The 18,338-nt window shown below is 34.3% G+C and overlaps 3 protein-coding genes across 12 annotated transcripts; 1 reads left to right on the top strand and 2 right to left on the bottom strand.

Moving 5' to 3' along the window:
- Positions 1-2,443: 2,443 nt before the first annotated feature.
- Positions 2,444-8,600, top strand: LOC114270065 (deSI-like protein At4g17486). 10 transcript variants are annotated; one of them, XR_014337446.1, is made up of 7 exons: positions 2,446-2,598; positions 2,699-2,986; positions 3,705-3,833; positions 5,369-5,630; positions 7,422-7,489; positions 7,782-8,220; positions 8,335-8,600. XR_014337446.1 is itself a non-coding variant. In XM_082882225.1 (6 exons), the coding sequence occupies exons 3-6, from the start codon at positions 3,744-3,746 to the stop codon at positions 8,064-8,066; spliced, it is 705 nt and encodes a 234-aa protein (XP_082738351.1). In that variant the 5' UTR covers positions 2,446-2,598; positions 2,699-2,986; positions 3,705-3,743; the 3' UTR covers positions 8,067-8,600. The 10 variants fall into 10 exon arrangements, 4 of the variants coding, with proteins under 4 accessions (XP_082738351.1, XP_028067257.2, XP_082738350.1 ...); XR_003631836.2 differs by lacking the exon at positions 3,705-3,833 and having other exon boundaries at positions 2,444-2,598; XR_003631837.2 differs by lacking the exon at positions 3,705-3,833 and having other exon boundaries at positions 7,782-8,225.
- A 1,326-nt stretch (positions 8,601-9,926) lies between these two features.
- Positions 9,927-13,379, bottom strand: LOC114270066 (uncharacterized). Its single transcript, XM_028211460.2, has 2 exons — positions 12,658-13,379; positions 9,927-11,139 (listed from the first exon to the last, which is right to left on the bottom strand). The coding sequence occupies exon 2, from the start codon at positions 10,695-10,697 to the stop codon at positions 10,065-10,067; it is 633 nt and encodes a 210-aa protein (XP_028067261.1). The 5' UTR covers positions 10,698-11,139; positions 12,658-13,379; the 3' UTR covers positions 9,927-10,064.
- Positions 13,380-14,476: 1,097 nt separating this feature from the next.
- On the bottom strand, positions 14,477-18,005 carry LOC114270063 (small ribosomal subunit protein eS10z). Its single transcript, XM_082882223.1, has 5 exons — positions 17,901-18,005; positions 17,763-17,840; positions 17,382-17,661; positions 16,648-16,786; positions 14,477-14,735 (listed from the first exon to the last, which is right to left on the bottom strand). Exons 3-5 carry the CDS (start codon positions 17,576-17,578, stop codon positions 14,658-14,660), a joined length of 414 nt encoding a protein of 137 aa, XP_082738349.1. The 5' UTR covers positions 17,579-17,661; positions 17,763-17,840; positions 17,901-18,005; the 3' UTR covers positions 14,477-14,657.
- Between the last annotated feature and the right edge of the window lie 333 nt (positions 18,006-18,338).

Genomic DNA, 18,338 nt, shown 5'->3' with positions numbered 1-18,338 from the left:
CCATGATGTATAAAAGGAGACCCATCTCCCTTGATTTTGGTACAGATTTTTGCCTTCCAATTATACAGTTAGTTTGCTTGCTCTTATAATATTCTTCCTGTGTGAGAGAGTGCTGCTATTGTCAGTTCGCCAAAACTATCAGAAGATGTTTCTTATCTTGGGAGACAGAAGTCAACATTCCTTCAGCACCTACGGTGAGACGACTAATCTGTTTTAAGGACACTGTGGTGTCAAATAGGTTTCGGTTTGATTCTTTGTTTTCTATATTTCGGCTCCATATGTATTTCTATTAATTATGTTTCATGTTATGTAATTTAACTGATGACATATGAATTTCATTGTTTCTTTTAATTAGCCAATTTCAACAACACATATATGTAATATAAAGATAAAATAAATGGTATATTGCACTTTTCGTTTGGGAATTGATTATTTTAATTGATTTTTTAATTTTTAATGAAAGATGTGCAGAAAAATAAAGAGAGTGATGTAATAGTGACTTTTTGGCTCAAATCTTAATTCCCCAAACGAGGCCTTCTATTCTTACATTTATACTAAAATCTCACTTTAATCGCTTCACTTTTTATTGTAACAGTCAACTTTCTATACTTTAAATTAAGGGCAAATTACACTAACGCTCCCCATAGTTTGAAAATTATCACTTTGATCCCTGACTTTTCAATTGTGACACATTTGACCATGAATTTTGAATCTTATTTCAAATAAGGACAATTGAAGATATCATTACTTAATTTCAAGAGCAAAATCATCAGTTTGATAAAATATAAACTAATTTGACAAAAATAAATGTCAAAATAATATTTTTGAATTTTTTAAAATTATTTCTACACACCAAATATAAAATTATGTAAAATTAATATATATTTTAGACATTTATTTATTTTACCAAATTAATTTTTATTATATTTAGATGATAATCACGAATGAATGGTTGTTTTTATTTTCACTAAATTAGTTTATATTTTTTCAAAAGTCAAATATGGCGATAGCTTTAATATTATTATTAAACCAATCTATTAAATCAAAAAATCCAAAACAAAAAATATTTCATATATTAAATATATCGATTACATAGTGGGTAGTTATTAGAATTTTACACTAACAGTTAGTGTAATTACATAATCTGTCCCTATAGTTTAAACATTTATTTATTTATAAAATATAAACTTTCTATACTTTACTTTTTGGCTCAAACATTTATTTATTTATTTTTTTACTAAATTAATTTGATAGGTAAATTGAGAAAAATTAAAAAAAAAAGAGGGTAAATTACATTGACACACCCCTGAGATTTATGTTTATTATAGTTCCCCTTTCGCTTTTTAGACATTACATCTCCCTCTCTGAGGTTTAAAGTTTTATTACAGATTTCTCCCTCCAACAATTTAATTTTTTTTAAATACCAATTTTGTCCTCACTAGGTAAATTACATTGACACCCCTCACATTTTAGAAATTACAATCTCCTCCCCAAGGTTTAAAGTAATATTACCAATTGTCCCATCAGTTAGTATTAGTTGAAAAAAAAATTCATTGAAAAAAAAAATTCATTGGAAAAAAAATATTTGAAAAACAATTAATTGAAAAAAAAATTTATTAGTCAAATTTTTAAATTTCTGTTTAAAAATCAACGTACTCTCATTTTTTGAATTTATATTTTTTCTTCAAATTTACAAACTGAGACAACCATTTATAAACCAAAAAAATTATCAAACAAGTTTTTATGACAGTTTTTAAAATTTTTATAAATATAAATTGAAAACTGAAAACGAAATGGTTACCAAACACATCTCGGATGATAAAAATGTCGTAAAATTAACAAATAATTAAATAAGTTACTAACGTAAGAAATGACTTATCAAAAGATTATTAGGGTATGTATAGTTTGATTTTTAGAATTTTTTTTTTAAAATTTAAAATTAATTTGGTTAAGAAACAAAAAATAAAAAATAATCATTATTTTTATATAATTTTTATCTTTCGAGTGTAATAAACATAAACCTCAAGGGGTGTCAGTGTAATTTTTATCTTACATTGTTTTTTAAATAGAAATTTAAAAATCTGACTAACAAATTTTTTTTTCAAACAATTTTTTTTTCAATGATTTTTTTTAACTAATACTAATCGAGAGGACAATTGATAATGCTACTTTAAACCTTGGAGAGGGGATTGTAATTTCTAAAATGTGAGAGGTGTCAATGTAATTTACCCAGTAAAAACAAAATTGATATTTAAAAAAATTAAATTATTAAAAGAAATAATCTATAATAAAACTTTAAAATTTAAAGAGAATATATAATTTTCAAAATATGAGAAGAAAATTTTAATAAATATAAATTCAAGAAGGTGTCAATCTAATTTACTTAAAAAATTAAAAAATAAAAAATGGAACCATTTTAACCGACATCACACCCGTAGAATTTGCACTTTGGAAACTTGAATAGGAAAACGAACAACGGTATAGATATGCATTATGCATCGTGATTCGTCAGCAAAACCAGCATTATTGAGATTCATCACATCGAGGCAACAATCAAATCACCAAGGACCCCATCGCCAAAAAGGAGCGAAATTGTCGGTAATGCTTTTTGTTTTTTGTGTGTGCAATTGATCAGTTGTGGTGATAATGATAACCATTGTACTGTTTCTTCAATTTGAATTGCATTATTTCATCACAGATACAGAGAGAGGAAGAAGACAGTTCAAATTGCAGAGAGAGAGAGAGAGAGAGAAACGGAGACAAATTGGTTGAGGGAAGGGTTTAGGGTTTCTTGATTCAGTCTCTGCACACAGAGAGACAGAGAGAGAGAGAGAAGATTAGAGTTTTGAAGATGACGGAGGTGATCCTCCACATATACGACGTGACAAATAGCGGTTCAGATAAGACGAACAACACCATTGTTCAGATCAACAAGATCTTCAAAGACGGTATCGGTCTCGGTGGCATCTTCCACAGCGCCGTTCAGGTCTCTCTCTCTCTCTCTCTCTTTCTCTACAGACATATATATGAAAACACGAATCTTTGATTAGATATGAGATCTAGGGTTTTAGTTTCGGTAATTGGTGCTCTGATGTTGAGACTTTGAATTCGGTTGTGAGTTACTAGTTATGTATAGTTCATAGATGACTGATAACTTAGTCTAGTTGTTTGAATTGGATTTGCTACCTAATCATAGCTTTTGTGATTTACAAATGTGTTACTGGTAGTATCTAAAACCTGATCTCGTTAAAGTGGTGAGAGTGGACGAAAGAGCAAATCAGTTTAGGCTGTTTAGTATCAAGTTCTAAGAAGCACAGACACTGACACGATACAATACAACACGGGCACGGCGACACGATGACTTGCAAATTTTTAAAAGATGCAGGACACTACACAAGCACTTTTTTTTTATAAATTTTTTGTTTCTCTTTTATTATTATATCTAAGTTATTTAGTTTAAATTTATAATTAGTTTTATGTATGTCTAATTTATTACACCATCTGTTTAAGGAAATTGCTTGCTTTTAGGAGCTCTAAATGTTTAGAGGCTGTTTGAATTGAAAGAAATGCATGTGTAAGTGCTTATATGTGTTTATAGTGTGCCTTTGTGCTTATGCATATATTATGTGTGCCTACTTATAATCATACAAGTATATATTCATGTACATATATGTTTATTATGTACCTTTGTTTTTCTTTAATAGGGTGGTTGTTGGTGTGCTTTCTGTTCTGGTAAATAAAGAATGGAAGAATCTTCTCCCTGTTGGACAGTTCTCTCAATGTTGCCATTGATTGAGAGTTCTATGAAAGGATTCGTCCTCTCCAACCTGCTTGTCCGTGTTACTGACTCTACTGTTTGATTCACATAAGCTTGGTCTTGGCTGTTAACTATTCTCTTCTTTTTGTCCTTTTCTTACGAATACATCTTTATTCTTCATAAATTTAATCGTTTGTGTTGATTACAGTTCTTTTCAGTATTTAATCCTAGCAATAACTTTTAGTGCTTATTGATTCAATGGTGACTGAGGCTCGATAATGTTGTAAAAAAAAAAAATAACGCCCAAATAGTACATATTAATGTGTGCTTGGGAGAAGAAAGATTAGGTACATATCTAACATTTGGCATAGTGCACAGAGAGGTTGCCCCGAGACTTGAACCCATAAATTTAAAGTTATTAGGCCAAGATTTTACCATTGAACCAATGGTCATCACTAGTCTAGATAATTTTGTATAGCTTAGAAAATCAGAAATGGCTGAGTGTTGCTCGGTAATGTCAACTTATATGCATTAGGAATATATGAGTTCCATCCAGAGCAATTAATGTGGAGAAATACCATGATAAAACTGCACACAGAATGACCAATTGAACCCCTTTTTTTGATTTGCTCTTTTTAATTGCGTTACTAACCACCCAAAACACTTCAATCCACAATCCGTTCACTTCTCCCCTTTTCTCTTTCGTTGTGCTTTCTTAGTTTGACATACAACTATCTTTTGATTATGTATCTGAATTCTATAGTGGAACAGCATGCAAATGTGAGCATATGTACTATTCATTATGTTTCATGGTTGCACTAATTGTGAATGCTAGAACTCGTATGAGTTACTAAATATAATACATGTATTATATGTAATAGTACATGTAGTGATGGTGGAAGACTAAAAGCGGGGAAGGAATTTTTTTTAATTTTTTTTACATATTATATATCTGATATTTATGGTTTCCAACACCGTCTAAGATTCTTACGGTTTACTCTTGTTTTGGTCAAACTCAAGTTACATTGCTATTGTTTCCTTGGCCAGAAAAGAAGGGGGGAAAATATGCTTAGCCATGGACCATGGAGGCATAATAATCGTATGAAAAAGTAATATCATCAAGTTATTTCTTTTCCATCATTCATGATATCATCAAGTTGCTTGTTTTGAATGGCCTTTTGCAACTAATATTTGAAATAATAAAACAATTTAATTCAATCTTTATAGGAGAATTAGAAGAATTCTCAATTTTCACGAGAACTCAGCAAAACACTTGAAAGCATGAATGCTTGCATGTGTTTCTTCCTTCCCCCTGATTTGACTGGAACCCTTTGCGTCATTTATAATTCCTCATTTGCATAATAAGTTCTTTGTGGAGTACCACAACTCTTCATCTCTTGTAATATGCCATTTTCAATTCGCATGTGTTCTATTGATTTTCATTTTACATAGCATAAGCATATTTCTTGCATTCGCGATCCAGCTTCATTAACCATGAATAGATGTGACCTTATGTTATTGGTAATACTGTGATTTTTAAATTCATGTTGAGTCAGAGTGCATCTGGAGATTTTATTCTGCATAATTAGATGGAATGTGATATGATGGCAGGTTTATGGAGATGATGAATGGTCATTTGGCTACTGTGAACAAGGTACTGGAGTTTTTCGCTGCCCGGCTGAAAAGAATCCAATGTATACATATCGTGAATGCATTGTTCTTGGGAAAACAAACTTTTCTATATTCAAGGTCAATCAGATCCTGATGGAACTATGTAGGGAGTGGCCTGGATGCTCATATGACTTGTTATCAAAAAACTGCAATCACTTCTGTGACGAGTTCTGTGAAAGGCTTGGTGTGCCTAAACTTCCTGGTAATTTGCATTGCTCTCTCTCTCTCTCTCAATGCCCTTGACATCTTGATTTGGTGTTTTTGTTTTTAATACAAACCATTGTAAAATATTTACTTACTTTGCATATACAAATCAATTGCCAACCAGAAGTCTAATTAATGTCCACTGTTCCTTGGAAAATGTGAGATGCAGTGTTACTTCCCCATGCAAATACATTTGTCCTACATGCGGCATATGGTGCTGCAATGTGCCATACTAAGTGGAGATATATATAGTCTTTGCGGAATTCGTCTTTTACTTATTACTTGTAAGTAAAATAAAAAAAAAATAAAAAAAAAAGAAGAAAGAATAAGAAATCTTCCTTTTATTCATTAAGCTGAAATATTTTCATGCAATTTAGTTTCATTATGTTCTTCTGTTTTCACTCAGCAATGCGGATAATTGGCAGGTATGTAACAGGTTTTCAGTCTAGTATAAATCAGGTTCTAGTATAAAGCATGAATATTATTGAGGTCTTCCATTTTTTCAAATACATTGAATCATATTACTTATGATTTTTGTTACCATGTAAAGTGGAATTTGTTTCCAACTATGTTACATGGACGTATATATGGGTGTCAATTACTTGTCGAAGTATTGGATTTATCTAATTGTCATGCCTAAGGACACCAGGACACAATTGAAATTTCATATTTCTCAAATAGTTCTTTCATTTGTTAGGGTATAATGGTGTTTACAAACTAACATAGTGTTTTTTTTTTCATAAAATGAGTCTTATCCTTATGCATAGTTCAACTCTACTAAAACATATTGGTAGGGTAGGGTGCATGTCCAACTAGACTTGTTGAAGACATCCCATATCCCAACTCAAGTGGTGAGTTTTTGACACGGGTACTTCACAAATTTAAAAGATTTCATGAAACATTGGATTCCAATCAATCTATAACCTAGCTTCTAACATAAAACACAAATATTGATGAGGTCCACAAATTACAAAAGGTTTAATGCGCCATTTGACATGTTTTAAGTCTTTTAGAGTTTGTTCCTCAACAATTCGTTGGTTCCCACATTGGCGTACAATTTTTAACTAATTTTAGTATTGGGTAACAGAAAGTTCCACATGGCATGGGGCGACCCCAATTCAATTCAAATCTGATCCATATGCAAGGGTAATTGATGGAAATTTGGGAAAAAATTCTAACCCCAAAAAAAAAAAAAAACTCTTCTCTGTCCTGAAGTCCCCTCTTTTGAACCCCAGCTTGGCTGCCACCACCTATCGTAGCTCAACCACCACAACACCACCATGCTACTACATACTGTAGCTCCACAACCACAGCAGCACATATCGCCATTGTTATCAAAATCCCAATCCTCTATGATCCTAAATTGCCGAAGAGAACCAAATTGTTGTAGAATAGGTGTTATAGCAGGATCGCCATCATTCTTCCCCCACCTACCCCACATGGCCCAACCACAATATAAGCAAAACGAGCATCAACAACTGGGGAGATGGGTGGTGGCAAGGTGGGAGAGAGAGGTCGTGGAGCTGGCGGGATGAGGAGAGGGGTTGGGTGGGGGTGGCAACTTGGAGGGTAGGGAGGTGGGGTGAGGGAGAGGAGTTGCGGGTTAGTCAAGACCAATATAGATTATGGATGCAAGAATTGTGTCTTCAAACTTTTGCAGTTTTATTGCTATTAGCAGTACTTCTTGTAGTTGACTCTATCCTATGAAAATAAGAGTTCTGTTTTAATCAGAACGGTTCTATGGTTGTCATTCACAATGAAGACCATGTTCTTATACCTTCTGTAACAGGTTGGGTTAATCGGTTTGCAAATGCGGGTGATGCCGCTTCGGAAATAGCAGGAAACACGGCATTACGGGTGAGATTCTCATACTCTGCTTCTGCAGTTATACCTCAAATCCAAGAACATGTGCACATCGACGCTCTCAATAAATTGAATTTCTATGGACAGTTTAAATTTGCCTACGACTAGACTGCTACAGCAAGTTTTCCTTTGCAGTATAGACTTGTTGGTAGCGCACATTAATATCACTATTTATAAAACCTAGACTGCAAAATTGTAAATTCAGGGATACTTGAATTGTTTTCTCTTAGATCTGGTGCTTGTTAAATTTAGCTTTTCTCTGGTTTGTTTTTGTGGGTTGTTGCAGCTGAGACAAGCTAAAACAGAGTTTGTATCAGCCAGTAAAGTGGCTTACCGGTTCCTTCTAGGTGTTAGTTCCAACTCATCTGTTGCAGCTGAGTCCCCAGGCAGTACCAACAGAGGGACTCCGAGATTCCAAGCTAGTTGGTTTAAAAACCTTGTTTCTAATGGTGCCAAACCGTCCAGTAGTTCAGAACTAGAAAACCAGGAGGAGGCCGTGATTCGACAGCAGCAGCAGCGACAAGATGCAGCAGAAGCACCCCTGCGGCAAAATTCAAGGCGTGATATTTAAGGAAGCATTTTCCTCTAGCATCGTTGTCTTGTGTACTAGTTGTAAACCTTGTGAAGCGATTGGCAAGTTGTTCGCTGTGGATCACTGTAAAATGTTAGAAGTTCTTTTCAACTGTGATATTTGCCCATTTCTGCCCAAGAGTTTGAATTACAATGTAAGGTTTGCATATATCTTCTGATGTTCCTTGTCTTTGTCCTTCTGTATGTATGTAACACAATTCTGTGTAGAAGAACTATAACTGTTTCTTAACTGGTTTTCTTGTGAGCAGGGTGGATAAGTTCAAGTAGATTTAGAAACCACACATTGCAAGTACATGGAGCAATTGGCGAATGCTGCAATTGCTATGTTTTCTTATCAAACCGCCCACAAGTTGTTTGTATTATTTAGCAGTTGTGTTCAGTTTCTGCTTATGGTTCAACAACTATCTTTGATGGAATTGAATCTATTTAGTGCATTTATGATTGTATAATTTTGTGACTTGATGACAATTTGCTAGTTTGATGAAATTGAATCTATTTAGTGGCTTTGTGATTCCATAATTTCTACAGACAACTTTCATTAATTGTTCAATGTAATTTATATATCATGTGTAATGTGGTTTACTGCTGCATAACACTCAAGCAGTGGTCCAAGTGTATACGGCACTACTCAAGTTGCGTGGTCAAGCAATGGATTCAAAAAATAAAATTAGGAGAGAGAGAAAGGGAAGTGCCAGTGAGCTCCAATAATGGAGTTCGAAGGTGCATCCTAATGTAGCCCTTTTCTTGTTTTTGACTTTTGCCTCTATTGTAAAAACACACACACACACAACCGCCCCCCCCCCCCCCCCCCCCCCAACCAAAAAAATAAAAAAAATAAAAAAAATTTACACATTCAAAAAGCATAGACTCATAACCAAAGGTCAAAATTTCACATCAAGAGGGCATGATGTCACTAAATTTAAAACATCAGCCAACCTCTCTCATTGCTTGCCAGAGAACCTATCAGACTGAACTCATAAAATGTGTGTACGTCAACAAGCATGAGTGTGTACACAAGCATTAAAGAAGCTTCCTGTCAAATTGTTAGCACCTGAAGTAAAATGCGAGCATAAGCGTGCACACAAGCATTAAAGAAGCTTCCTGTCAAATTGTCAGCACCTGAAGGCAAATGCATGTCAACAAGCATGAGCGCACATACAAACCTTTAAAAAACTTCCTGTCACATTGTCAGCACCTGAAGGAAAATAGAACAAATAAACCATATCTTCTGCTTTGTCAAATCACACAACTAAACTCTCTTTCACCTTTTTTCACCTTTTTTTTTTTTGAACAACAGGAAACCTTTATTTAAAAACTAAAAGATAGCAATCTTACAGCAGGGCACAAAACTGGAGGACCCTTTACATCATTGTTTAGAACCGAAAACATAAAGAGGGTAAGGGAGTGGAAAACCAAAATTATATATATATATGGAAAATTTGGATCCACACTGCATGCCAGAATTAGTTCCCCCACTGTAAACAATTTATAGCAGTGGAACCCACCACAAAGTCCACGGTAATTGATTGAGAAAGGATAATTAAGAAAACTAGGTCAGTAAATAGTAGTTGCAACATAAACTCAATCATGAATCCTACCGCTTTAACTGCCATCACAGTGAAAGAAGACAAATTCAACGGACAGTAAGACATCTAGTTCCATAAACAGTGTAACCACAACACTAGGAACACAGCACAGATACATTGATCAGATACTCATGGAAATCACTCTCTGTAGAGAAGACGGAGATCTGGCTCATTGATGTCAAGTTGTGCAAGCACTTCACAAGGCATTCCAAGCTTTTTAAGAAATAACTCCAACTCATGTCACTCAAACAACATTTGAAAGTATAAAAGCATCTTATCCAATGGACAAAAAGGGTTTGTGCATGACAAATATGTACAGAGCATTATTGAGAACCATGACTTAGATGAAAATACCACAAGGTGACGGGAACGTATAAGTGAGACTGTTCATCTTACCCTCGTAACATTCTGTTGAATAGATAAGAGTCAACATGTGCATCTTCCACAATTTGGAGTGAGGCAACAGCCTGTGCTGCAATATGACCCGCAGTGATTTCTGCATTCTCCCAAACTCTCTCATCAGAATAAGGTGTGTAAAAATCCCCCACAAACGGTCCAGGTGTGACTGATCTGTCACTGTTTTCCCACTCATTCCACTTGCATTCAGATCCATGAGCACAAGGAACCCACCCACTTCCTTCCAATGAATGTTTTGAGAGGTCCGGATGAGGGAGGACCACTCTCGTTCCACCCATAAAGAGGTCAATATTGCTAGCACAATCCCAAGCGCTGAACCCCTCATCCTTCTTCAGCATAATCTTGCATGAATCCTCTGAGTCTTCCCCAAGGAGGACATGCAGAGCAACTGCCTCAGCAATTGCAGCACCCTCCTCATCAAGCTTCTGCTGTTCTTCTATCTTTTTCTGTTTCTTCTTTTCTAGCTCAGAACGAATGGCTGCTGAGGTAGCAAGGGCTTTCTCCAACCGCCTCTTCTTCTTCTCAGCCTGTTTGCGGCGATCCAACTCGTCCTTCACCTGCTTCTTCTTTGCTTTTCTAACACCAGGTGGCACTTTGGTGCACTCCATGTTTCCAGTAAGACTACCAGACTCTCTACCTACTTAGTCTTGTTTGCTTAACTTTTTTCTCCTAAATAAAACTCCAAGACATATACATTATCTCTATGAATGTTTCATTTATTTTGTAACCCTTTTCTTGGTTTCTATACTAGTAAATCCTAATTAATTCCCAACTTGGAATCTAATTTAACGTCAAGGCATACACACCTACACCCACTCGGGTCTAAAGGGATACTTTATCTTGCACACAATATACTCGCAAACAGAAACAACAGGAGATAGCATAAGAGGAAAAGGGTACACACTGACAGATCCATCCCTCAGCACCATACTTCTTAACTTCCCACAACCCTTGCATTTACCCATATTTTGTACACCAATAGAACAAATAAGCCAATTGAAATTGAAAAGTTTCAAGTCCAGCTCAAACAAGTTACATTGCCTTCCACCCCTGCAGTAAAAGCAAAGAAACTAGTATCTGAGACATAAAAATTTGACAGATGGAAAAAATATAGTGCAACAAATGAAACTGCTCATCCACCCAACAAAAGACAACCAAAGACAAATCATAATAAACCCCTTATTCCCAGACAAAATTACTACAAATAGAGAAATAATGATGTCTGATTCAGTACCTCATCCTAATAACAGAAGAAATAAAAAGAATATAGATAAATAACGGAATCTCAACTCTTGAGAAAGGTTGACGACTCAAGTCACTCTCGGTGACTCAAACAAGGATATGTTTATATATATATGTGTGTGTGTGTGTGTGTGTGTGTATATTAGAAGGGCTATGCACACATGCGATGGTTGTGCAGAAATGACAGTTGTCGCTGTCATCTGGGAAAAAAAAAAACCCAAATGCTAATGGAAGGGGAAAAGGAAAATTTTTTTTGAAGAAATTAAAATGTGAAATAAAAAATATGGACAGTTGCATAGGGGTAATTTGAGTATGAGAAATGCATGACATAGCTTCAAAACTTGAGTGAAAAACTGAGTGAAAATTTGATCAAATTTGAGTATCTCCAATCCTTGCTCTCTCTTTTTCATCAAATTTGAGTGAAAATTTGATTAAAAGCTTGATCTACTATCGAAAACTCCAATCCTTAATCCTCATTTATCAAATACTTTTTAAAAATTCCAAACTTAACATATTTTAACCATTTGTTATAAAAGAAAATTACCTCCAATCCATGTTTTAAAATTTTATTAAATTTGAGTAAAAATAGGACTCTTGGAAGTTTGGTGAAGGATTTGTTTCATCCTTGATTTGGTGAAAATTTTAGCCATCCCTTGATCTTATACAAGTTTGACGAGATGATTGGGGCTAATTTTAGCTCTCTATTCATCAAATTTGAATTTGATAAAAGAAGTGGTGAAGGATTGGAGATGCTCCGTGTTATAATAGCATATATATATATATATATATATATATATAGTAAAATACATAAAACCTTGAAATCCTAAGTTACCATTCACTGAGCAAATTGTTCCTAAAATCAAAACTTTAAAAATAAAAAAGAAGGAAAAATCACTGTTTAGGGCTCCATAAACGTGGTGCGCAATAATTAATCGCCTAAATTGAGTAGAATCTCAGTGAATTGTCAGAAAATAAACAACGAATAATCAAAGCCCTAATTATAATCAGTGATATTAGCAAGAATGCTTCAAAACCTAATCAAAACCCAATCCACCAAACACAAGACTTTCCACATTAGATCCGTTTACCTAACTGTGTCAGAAACTCAAAATTCATAGTTTTAACATGTGATCCACTGCACACACAATTTCATATCCAAACACAACTATTCAATGTTATAACAGTAATAAGAAGTAGATCGAAACACCTACTAATCCAAATTACTCAAAATTCAGCAACATAACAAAACACTAGAACTATTTCCGAATCGTAACATCAATTCCGCAGAAAATGAAACCAAAAGACAGAGATATGAATGTATCGAACCTTGTAGTAGACGGAGGAGAGAGAGAAAATCCCCAAACTGTATCAAGAGAGTATAGAGAGAGAGAGAGAGAGAGAGTGTGAAGAACGCGTGTTTGGATATTCAGAAACCTAATTTTCTAGAGAGAGAAAATATAAACTTGTCACATGAGATTGCCGGTGAGAGGTGACGGGGACAAGTAGAAGGAGGAAGGGCAATGCTGTCATTTTATTGAGTTGGAAAACACGTGGCAGTTGATTGCTGTATGGATGTGAGGTACATCTAGAATCACCAATAATGGTGACTTTTTTGGAAAATCTCAGCCGTTGGTTGATGATAACTTGGCGACTTTTAATAGTAGGATCAAATTTTTGTTTTCAGTTGGAGGGCCCACTTTAAATCTGGTATATGAACAGTCCAGACTTAACAAAGGCTCGGAGTTGGGGAACTTTGGTTGCCACTTGTTATGTAATACTCTCTTTTTTTTTCTTTGTTTTTTCTCTTACCTTATTTTAAAAAAAAACTAATTAAACTATAAAAACAAAATTAAATAATACTTCTGCTATTTTAAAATATTAATCTTTTATTTCATTTTTATTATTTTAAAATATTAATCCATTTTTAAAAATTAAGAACCAAAATAATATGAATTTTCTATCTTTTAAATTCAAAAAAATTAGTATTACCAAAGGATAGTTTTGAAAAGTTACGTATAATAATTCTACTACAAAAAAAATTAAATTATCTAAAAAAGACTATTATTTTGAAATGGAAAAAGTAAATATGAGAAATTAAGGTGCATAATACACTTTTCTATAAAAACGACACTAATTCGGATTTGGGGTCACTGCTGTGGTAAATACACAACAGTGACTGTTGTGGTTCATTTTGTGGTGCATTATGGGATTATTTTTATGATCTGAACCATTTATTTTGTAAGGTTTGTTGAGTACTTCAAGCCTACCAAAAATCATATTAATCGGATAAAAATAACTATATGATTGATAACCAAAAAAACAAGAAGTTTTTTTTTAAAAAAATAGTATAAAAATATGCAATTCGATCATATAATTGTTGATATCCGATTAATATGATTTTTGATAGGCTTGAAGTACTTAACAAATTCTACAAAATGAACGGTTCAGATCATAAAAATAAGCCCATAATGCATCACAAAATGAACCACAACAGTCACTGCTGTGTATTTACCACAGCAGTGACCCATAATCCCACCAAAAATTGCCATCTTGGTACAACATTGTTTGCAAGTAATCCTAGGGATGCAGCCACCACCATTGTCCAATGTATCTGTTATGGTTTTTTCTTTCATCTCACTCGCCGTGTGCCATATTAGTATACAAGTAATAGAAGTCAAAACAATTTGAAAGCAACATTTTTACAATAATAATGATACAAATCTCAAATATTTTATTAATATTTTTATCAATTATTTGACAGGAGTGTAAAACCTAGATTCATAGACATGTTAATAAAATGTCTGAGCCCCAAACATTTTCCTCTTTACAATAGGTCAAAAAGGCATCAATTCAAAACTTGCAACAAATATAGTGGCGTCAAGTGTACCAACGTGATTCACTAGATAGTGTGAGCTCCGTATACATACATATACATGACTACGCAAAAGCTGAAAAATCCAATAAAATTCAAGAGACATCATTTTACAAAGAAAATGCTTTTGATTTCAATCTCATAACCAAGGGCATTTAAAGCCAATCTCAGGACACCAAGATATCGGCAGAATAAAGGCTGCCTGGCATGATTTCTCACTAAGAAAGGAACGGTGGTGTTGGGTTGGGCAAAAATGAAAACAGAACTGTAATCTTTGGAAGAAAGTTTCTCAATTATAGCTAAAATGAACAAAAATGTAAATCACATCACAATTAAATATAACAATTTTTAAAGACAAGCAGAAAAAAAAGGTTCATTCAGCAACTCAACAATTAAGTTTCAAGGTCTGATCCCTAATTTGCCAAAACTATGAAATTTGGAAAGATTAATGGATTCAAGAAAAGCTTGAACTAGGCGGTGCTCCACCAAAGCCTCCAGATCCACGTCCAAAGCCAGGCCTTGCACCAGAGCCCTGCGAGTTTAACAGTAGGCAAGCAATTAATATGAATGTGATTGAATCATGAATGCTTAAAACAAATCCAAGGAACTTGCAGCTACATAGAATTTAGAATCTTTTAAACCTCAGTCCGTAGAAATAATGTCAAATAAATAGAGCAGTGGGAAGAACATATCCAGAATGAACTAGATTTTGAAGGCCTGTGGAAAAATGCTACATTGGACCAACACATTTTTTTAACTGCGGGTTCTGCTCCGAAGTCCTATATCTTTTTGATAAGCATTAGACCAATGCATTCTGAACCAACCAACTTTCGAACCTTCTGGTTAGAAACTTCTTATAAATAAAGTGAGATGGCAAGGACACAAGGGCTAGAAGATTCCTACTCAAAGTACAGCACATATTTGGGAGTTTTACAGTCAGTTTTGTAAATTTGTTAGCTAGATGCTTTCCATTTTGCTCAATACATACACACTTCTAATGGAAATGTTTGCCTACTGTAAAGATAGATAAAGGGGGGGGGGGGGGGGGGGGGGGGGATTCTGTTAGCACCTGGTTCGCCATGACTGTGTTAATTTGCGACAAAAAGTTCTTTGAAGAAAGAAACTATAGGACTTGGAATCAATAGACCAGGGAGGGCCATGTTTACAGTGAAACAAGAGTTCCTTCGGTTAGAAATTTAGATATATACACATCTATAAAACAAACTCGTTCATTCATCCATAATAATGGGAAGCATAAAGCTTAAAAAAAACTTCAAAGCCAATGTGTGTCCAATTTCAATCATCAAAATAAAACCAACACACTTACTATGAAAGAAATACATCAACCTAGCTCTTTGCAGCATAGGGGCTAGCTACACATCTCCAATGCTAGAAGCCTAGAACAATAAAATGCTTTAAAATTACTGAGAAGCTGCCACATGCACTCCTCATATATGCCTAGAACTATGTTACCAGAAAATACTAATACCTAGTGAATTACGTATTGGCAAGAACATTCCGAAACATGGTACACTTCCGTTCCAAAACAGTAAATCTATTGATCCAAAGCGATCCCAAGAGTTTTTTCTAATATATTTCCTTCAATATTTTCTTAGGAGGAAAAGAATCAAATATATTAAAGATGAGTTAAGTTTTGACAAGACAAAATATAAAAAAATGAGCCATAATGCTCATAACAATATTCTAAAAAATTACATTTTGTTGGATGCCTAATAGTTAAAAAATAAAAAATAAAAAAAAAATTACTCTAGACGTACCTTAAATTCTTAAGTGTAATATATACAAACCTATCCCTATCGTACCATATTTTAGAACATGTGGCGTATTGCGTATCACGTTCCCGTTCCTATTCCATGTACCGGAATAATTGACGTTCCAGGTAACATAGGCCTAGAACAATAAAATGTTTTTCATTTATAATGACTAATCTATTATTGATAAAAGTGGAGCTTCAAGTGTTTATGTAAATTAAAAGCTTAAGGGAGCCTAATATAGTCATGCCAAACTTGTGGGGCTTAACGCTATTTTCTCCCAACCTCAACGGAGGTTAGTGTTAATTACCCTAAATACAAAGATAAGTTTCCATTATATCCTACCATTCAATAGTTAAATTAAGAAAATGAATTCAAATGTTGCGATTTAGCTAAACAAAGCTATTTAGGTTGAAGTTCAACTTCTCAATTTTCAAAATGTCTAAAAGATTTGTTTTGGAATGGTTACCAAAAAAATTTGCTTCATCACAAATATCAATAACCATAAAGTAAAAACTCAGTGACAAGAATAATGAGAAATTCAATGTTGATTCGGCAGCTTCATTAAATACCAATGACATGGGAACAATCAATGCATGAACCAACTAACATAAATCTATATCAATGCATGCAAAAAACAAAAAAGAAAAGCGTTTAGGGATAAGAAATTACCCTAAAAGAAGGTTGAAAGTCGGCCGGAGCTCCTCCCTTCTCACCTCCAAACTCACCTGGAGGTCCTCCTCGAGGACCCCCACGATACCCATCTCGGTCACCAAATCTTGGTCTGTCACCTTCAAACCGTGGCGGGCCACTATACATTCAATCAACAGAAACACATTACAAACAGTTTGGATTGGGTGATTTGGGAAGGGGAAAAAATGCATCTCTTTGTTCATTTGAGTGTAAAGAGGAGATAAATGGGATAAAATAGAAAAAATGAAAAGAAACCTATTCCTCTTGTAACCTCATTTTGAATCTCTTCAAAAGTAGAGAGAATAGAAGAGCCAAAAAAAAAATTTATTATTTTTCATAATATCATAAATTGACACTAATAAAAAGCTATTTTGATAATATACCATGAAATAATTTCATTGCATTTTTTTTTAAATGTAGTTTAACTAAACAGGATATGAGACAAATCATAAACTTCTCCTTTTTCTTCTATTTATCCAAAAATTTTATGTAGTTTACCTAAACAGGATATGAGACATATCATAAACTTTTCTCATTTCTTTTCTACTTATCCACAATAAAAATAAAAACAAAAACAGAGAGAAAATACAATCTTTCCATTTGTTTTATTTTCTCTTCTTTCCTTGTGTAATCATTTCTTTTCTCTCCTAGGTTCCAAACAAAGTGTAGTAAAACCTATAATACAAAAATTAAAAATTTCGATCTAGAATTACCGGGGACGATCGCCTGGTGGGCCGCCCATGGGACGTCCAAGAGGCTTAGCAGACTTCTTCAAAGTAGCGGGCACAATCTCAGAAGGAAGGTTGAGGTAAGTCCTGAGGAATTCGATCCCATCATTTGTGAGGTACCAGTAATAGTGCATCCAAGCGAAGGTCTCGCGCACGTACTCCTTCGACTTGAAGCTCTGCATCAGCTTAATCACCTGCAGATTTGGAACATCGATCTCTGGGTGCTTCGCAAGGTTGAAGTCCTTCTTCGCATAGCAAACTCCCTCTGTGGATTCACATCACAAATCGAATATCAGCAACAAATACATAAACAGACCAATGTACATATATATATAGAGAGAGATATATGTAGAGCGAGAAAGGAACCTTGGAAGAGGTATTTGCAGATCTCTTTACGGTTCTTCTCTGGAATTATCTGAGGATGAAATTGAAGAGACTCGTTATCTACGTATAAACAGAAGCATATAGATTTATACACACAGAGAGAGAGAGAGAGAAACTTACCATGGCTGCTGTGAGATGGAGGGTGAGAGAGTAAACTGCAACGAAAGCTCTGGAACTGGTTATGGCAGCCGAGAGTAGCAACAAACCCTAGAAGACGAAGTTTTATATGTTACGTTTAGGGTTTAAATTGGGCCTAGGGTTTTATTTGTAATAGCCCTAGAAAGATGAGTGCTCTTCGGTTTGGCCCAATACAGCACGTGGCAAAAATTACCGGAGGAGCAGAGTTCCAAGTGCATACAAAGGCTGGAGGGTTAATAGTGAAGAATTGTTAAATTATTTTTATATAAAATAATAAAATAAATAAAAAAATATAAAAAATTAAATATTATATTTAAAAAAAATTTCTCAATATATAAAAAATAAAAAAAATTTCAATCCCCTCACTATTTTTCTAATACTATCTCTACCTCCTCTTTACCAATCTCCATTCTTCCTTCT

This window comes from Camellia sinensis, chromosome 8, assembly GCF_055761805.1.
Source record: "Camellia sinensis isolate YWXY chromosome 8, ASM5576180v1, whole genome shotgun sequence".
NCBI classification, from domain to species: domain Eukaryota; kingdom Viridiplantae; phylum Streptophyta; class Magnoliopsida; order Ericales; family Theaceae; genus Camellia; species Camellia sinensis.
Note: the sequence above shows the minus strand (reverse complement) of the source record. Positions and strands in the feature narration are given on the sequence as shown.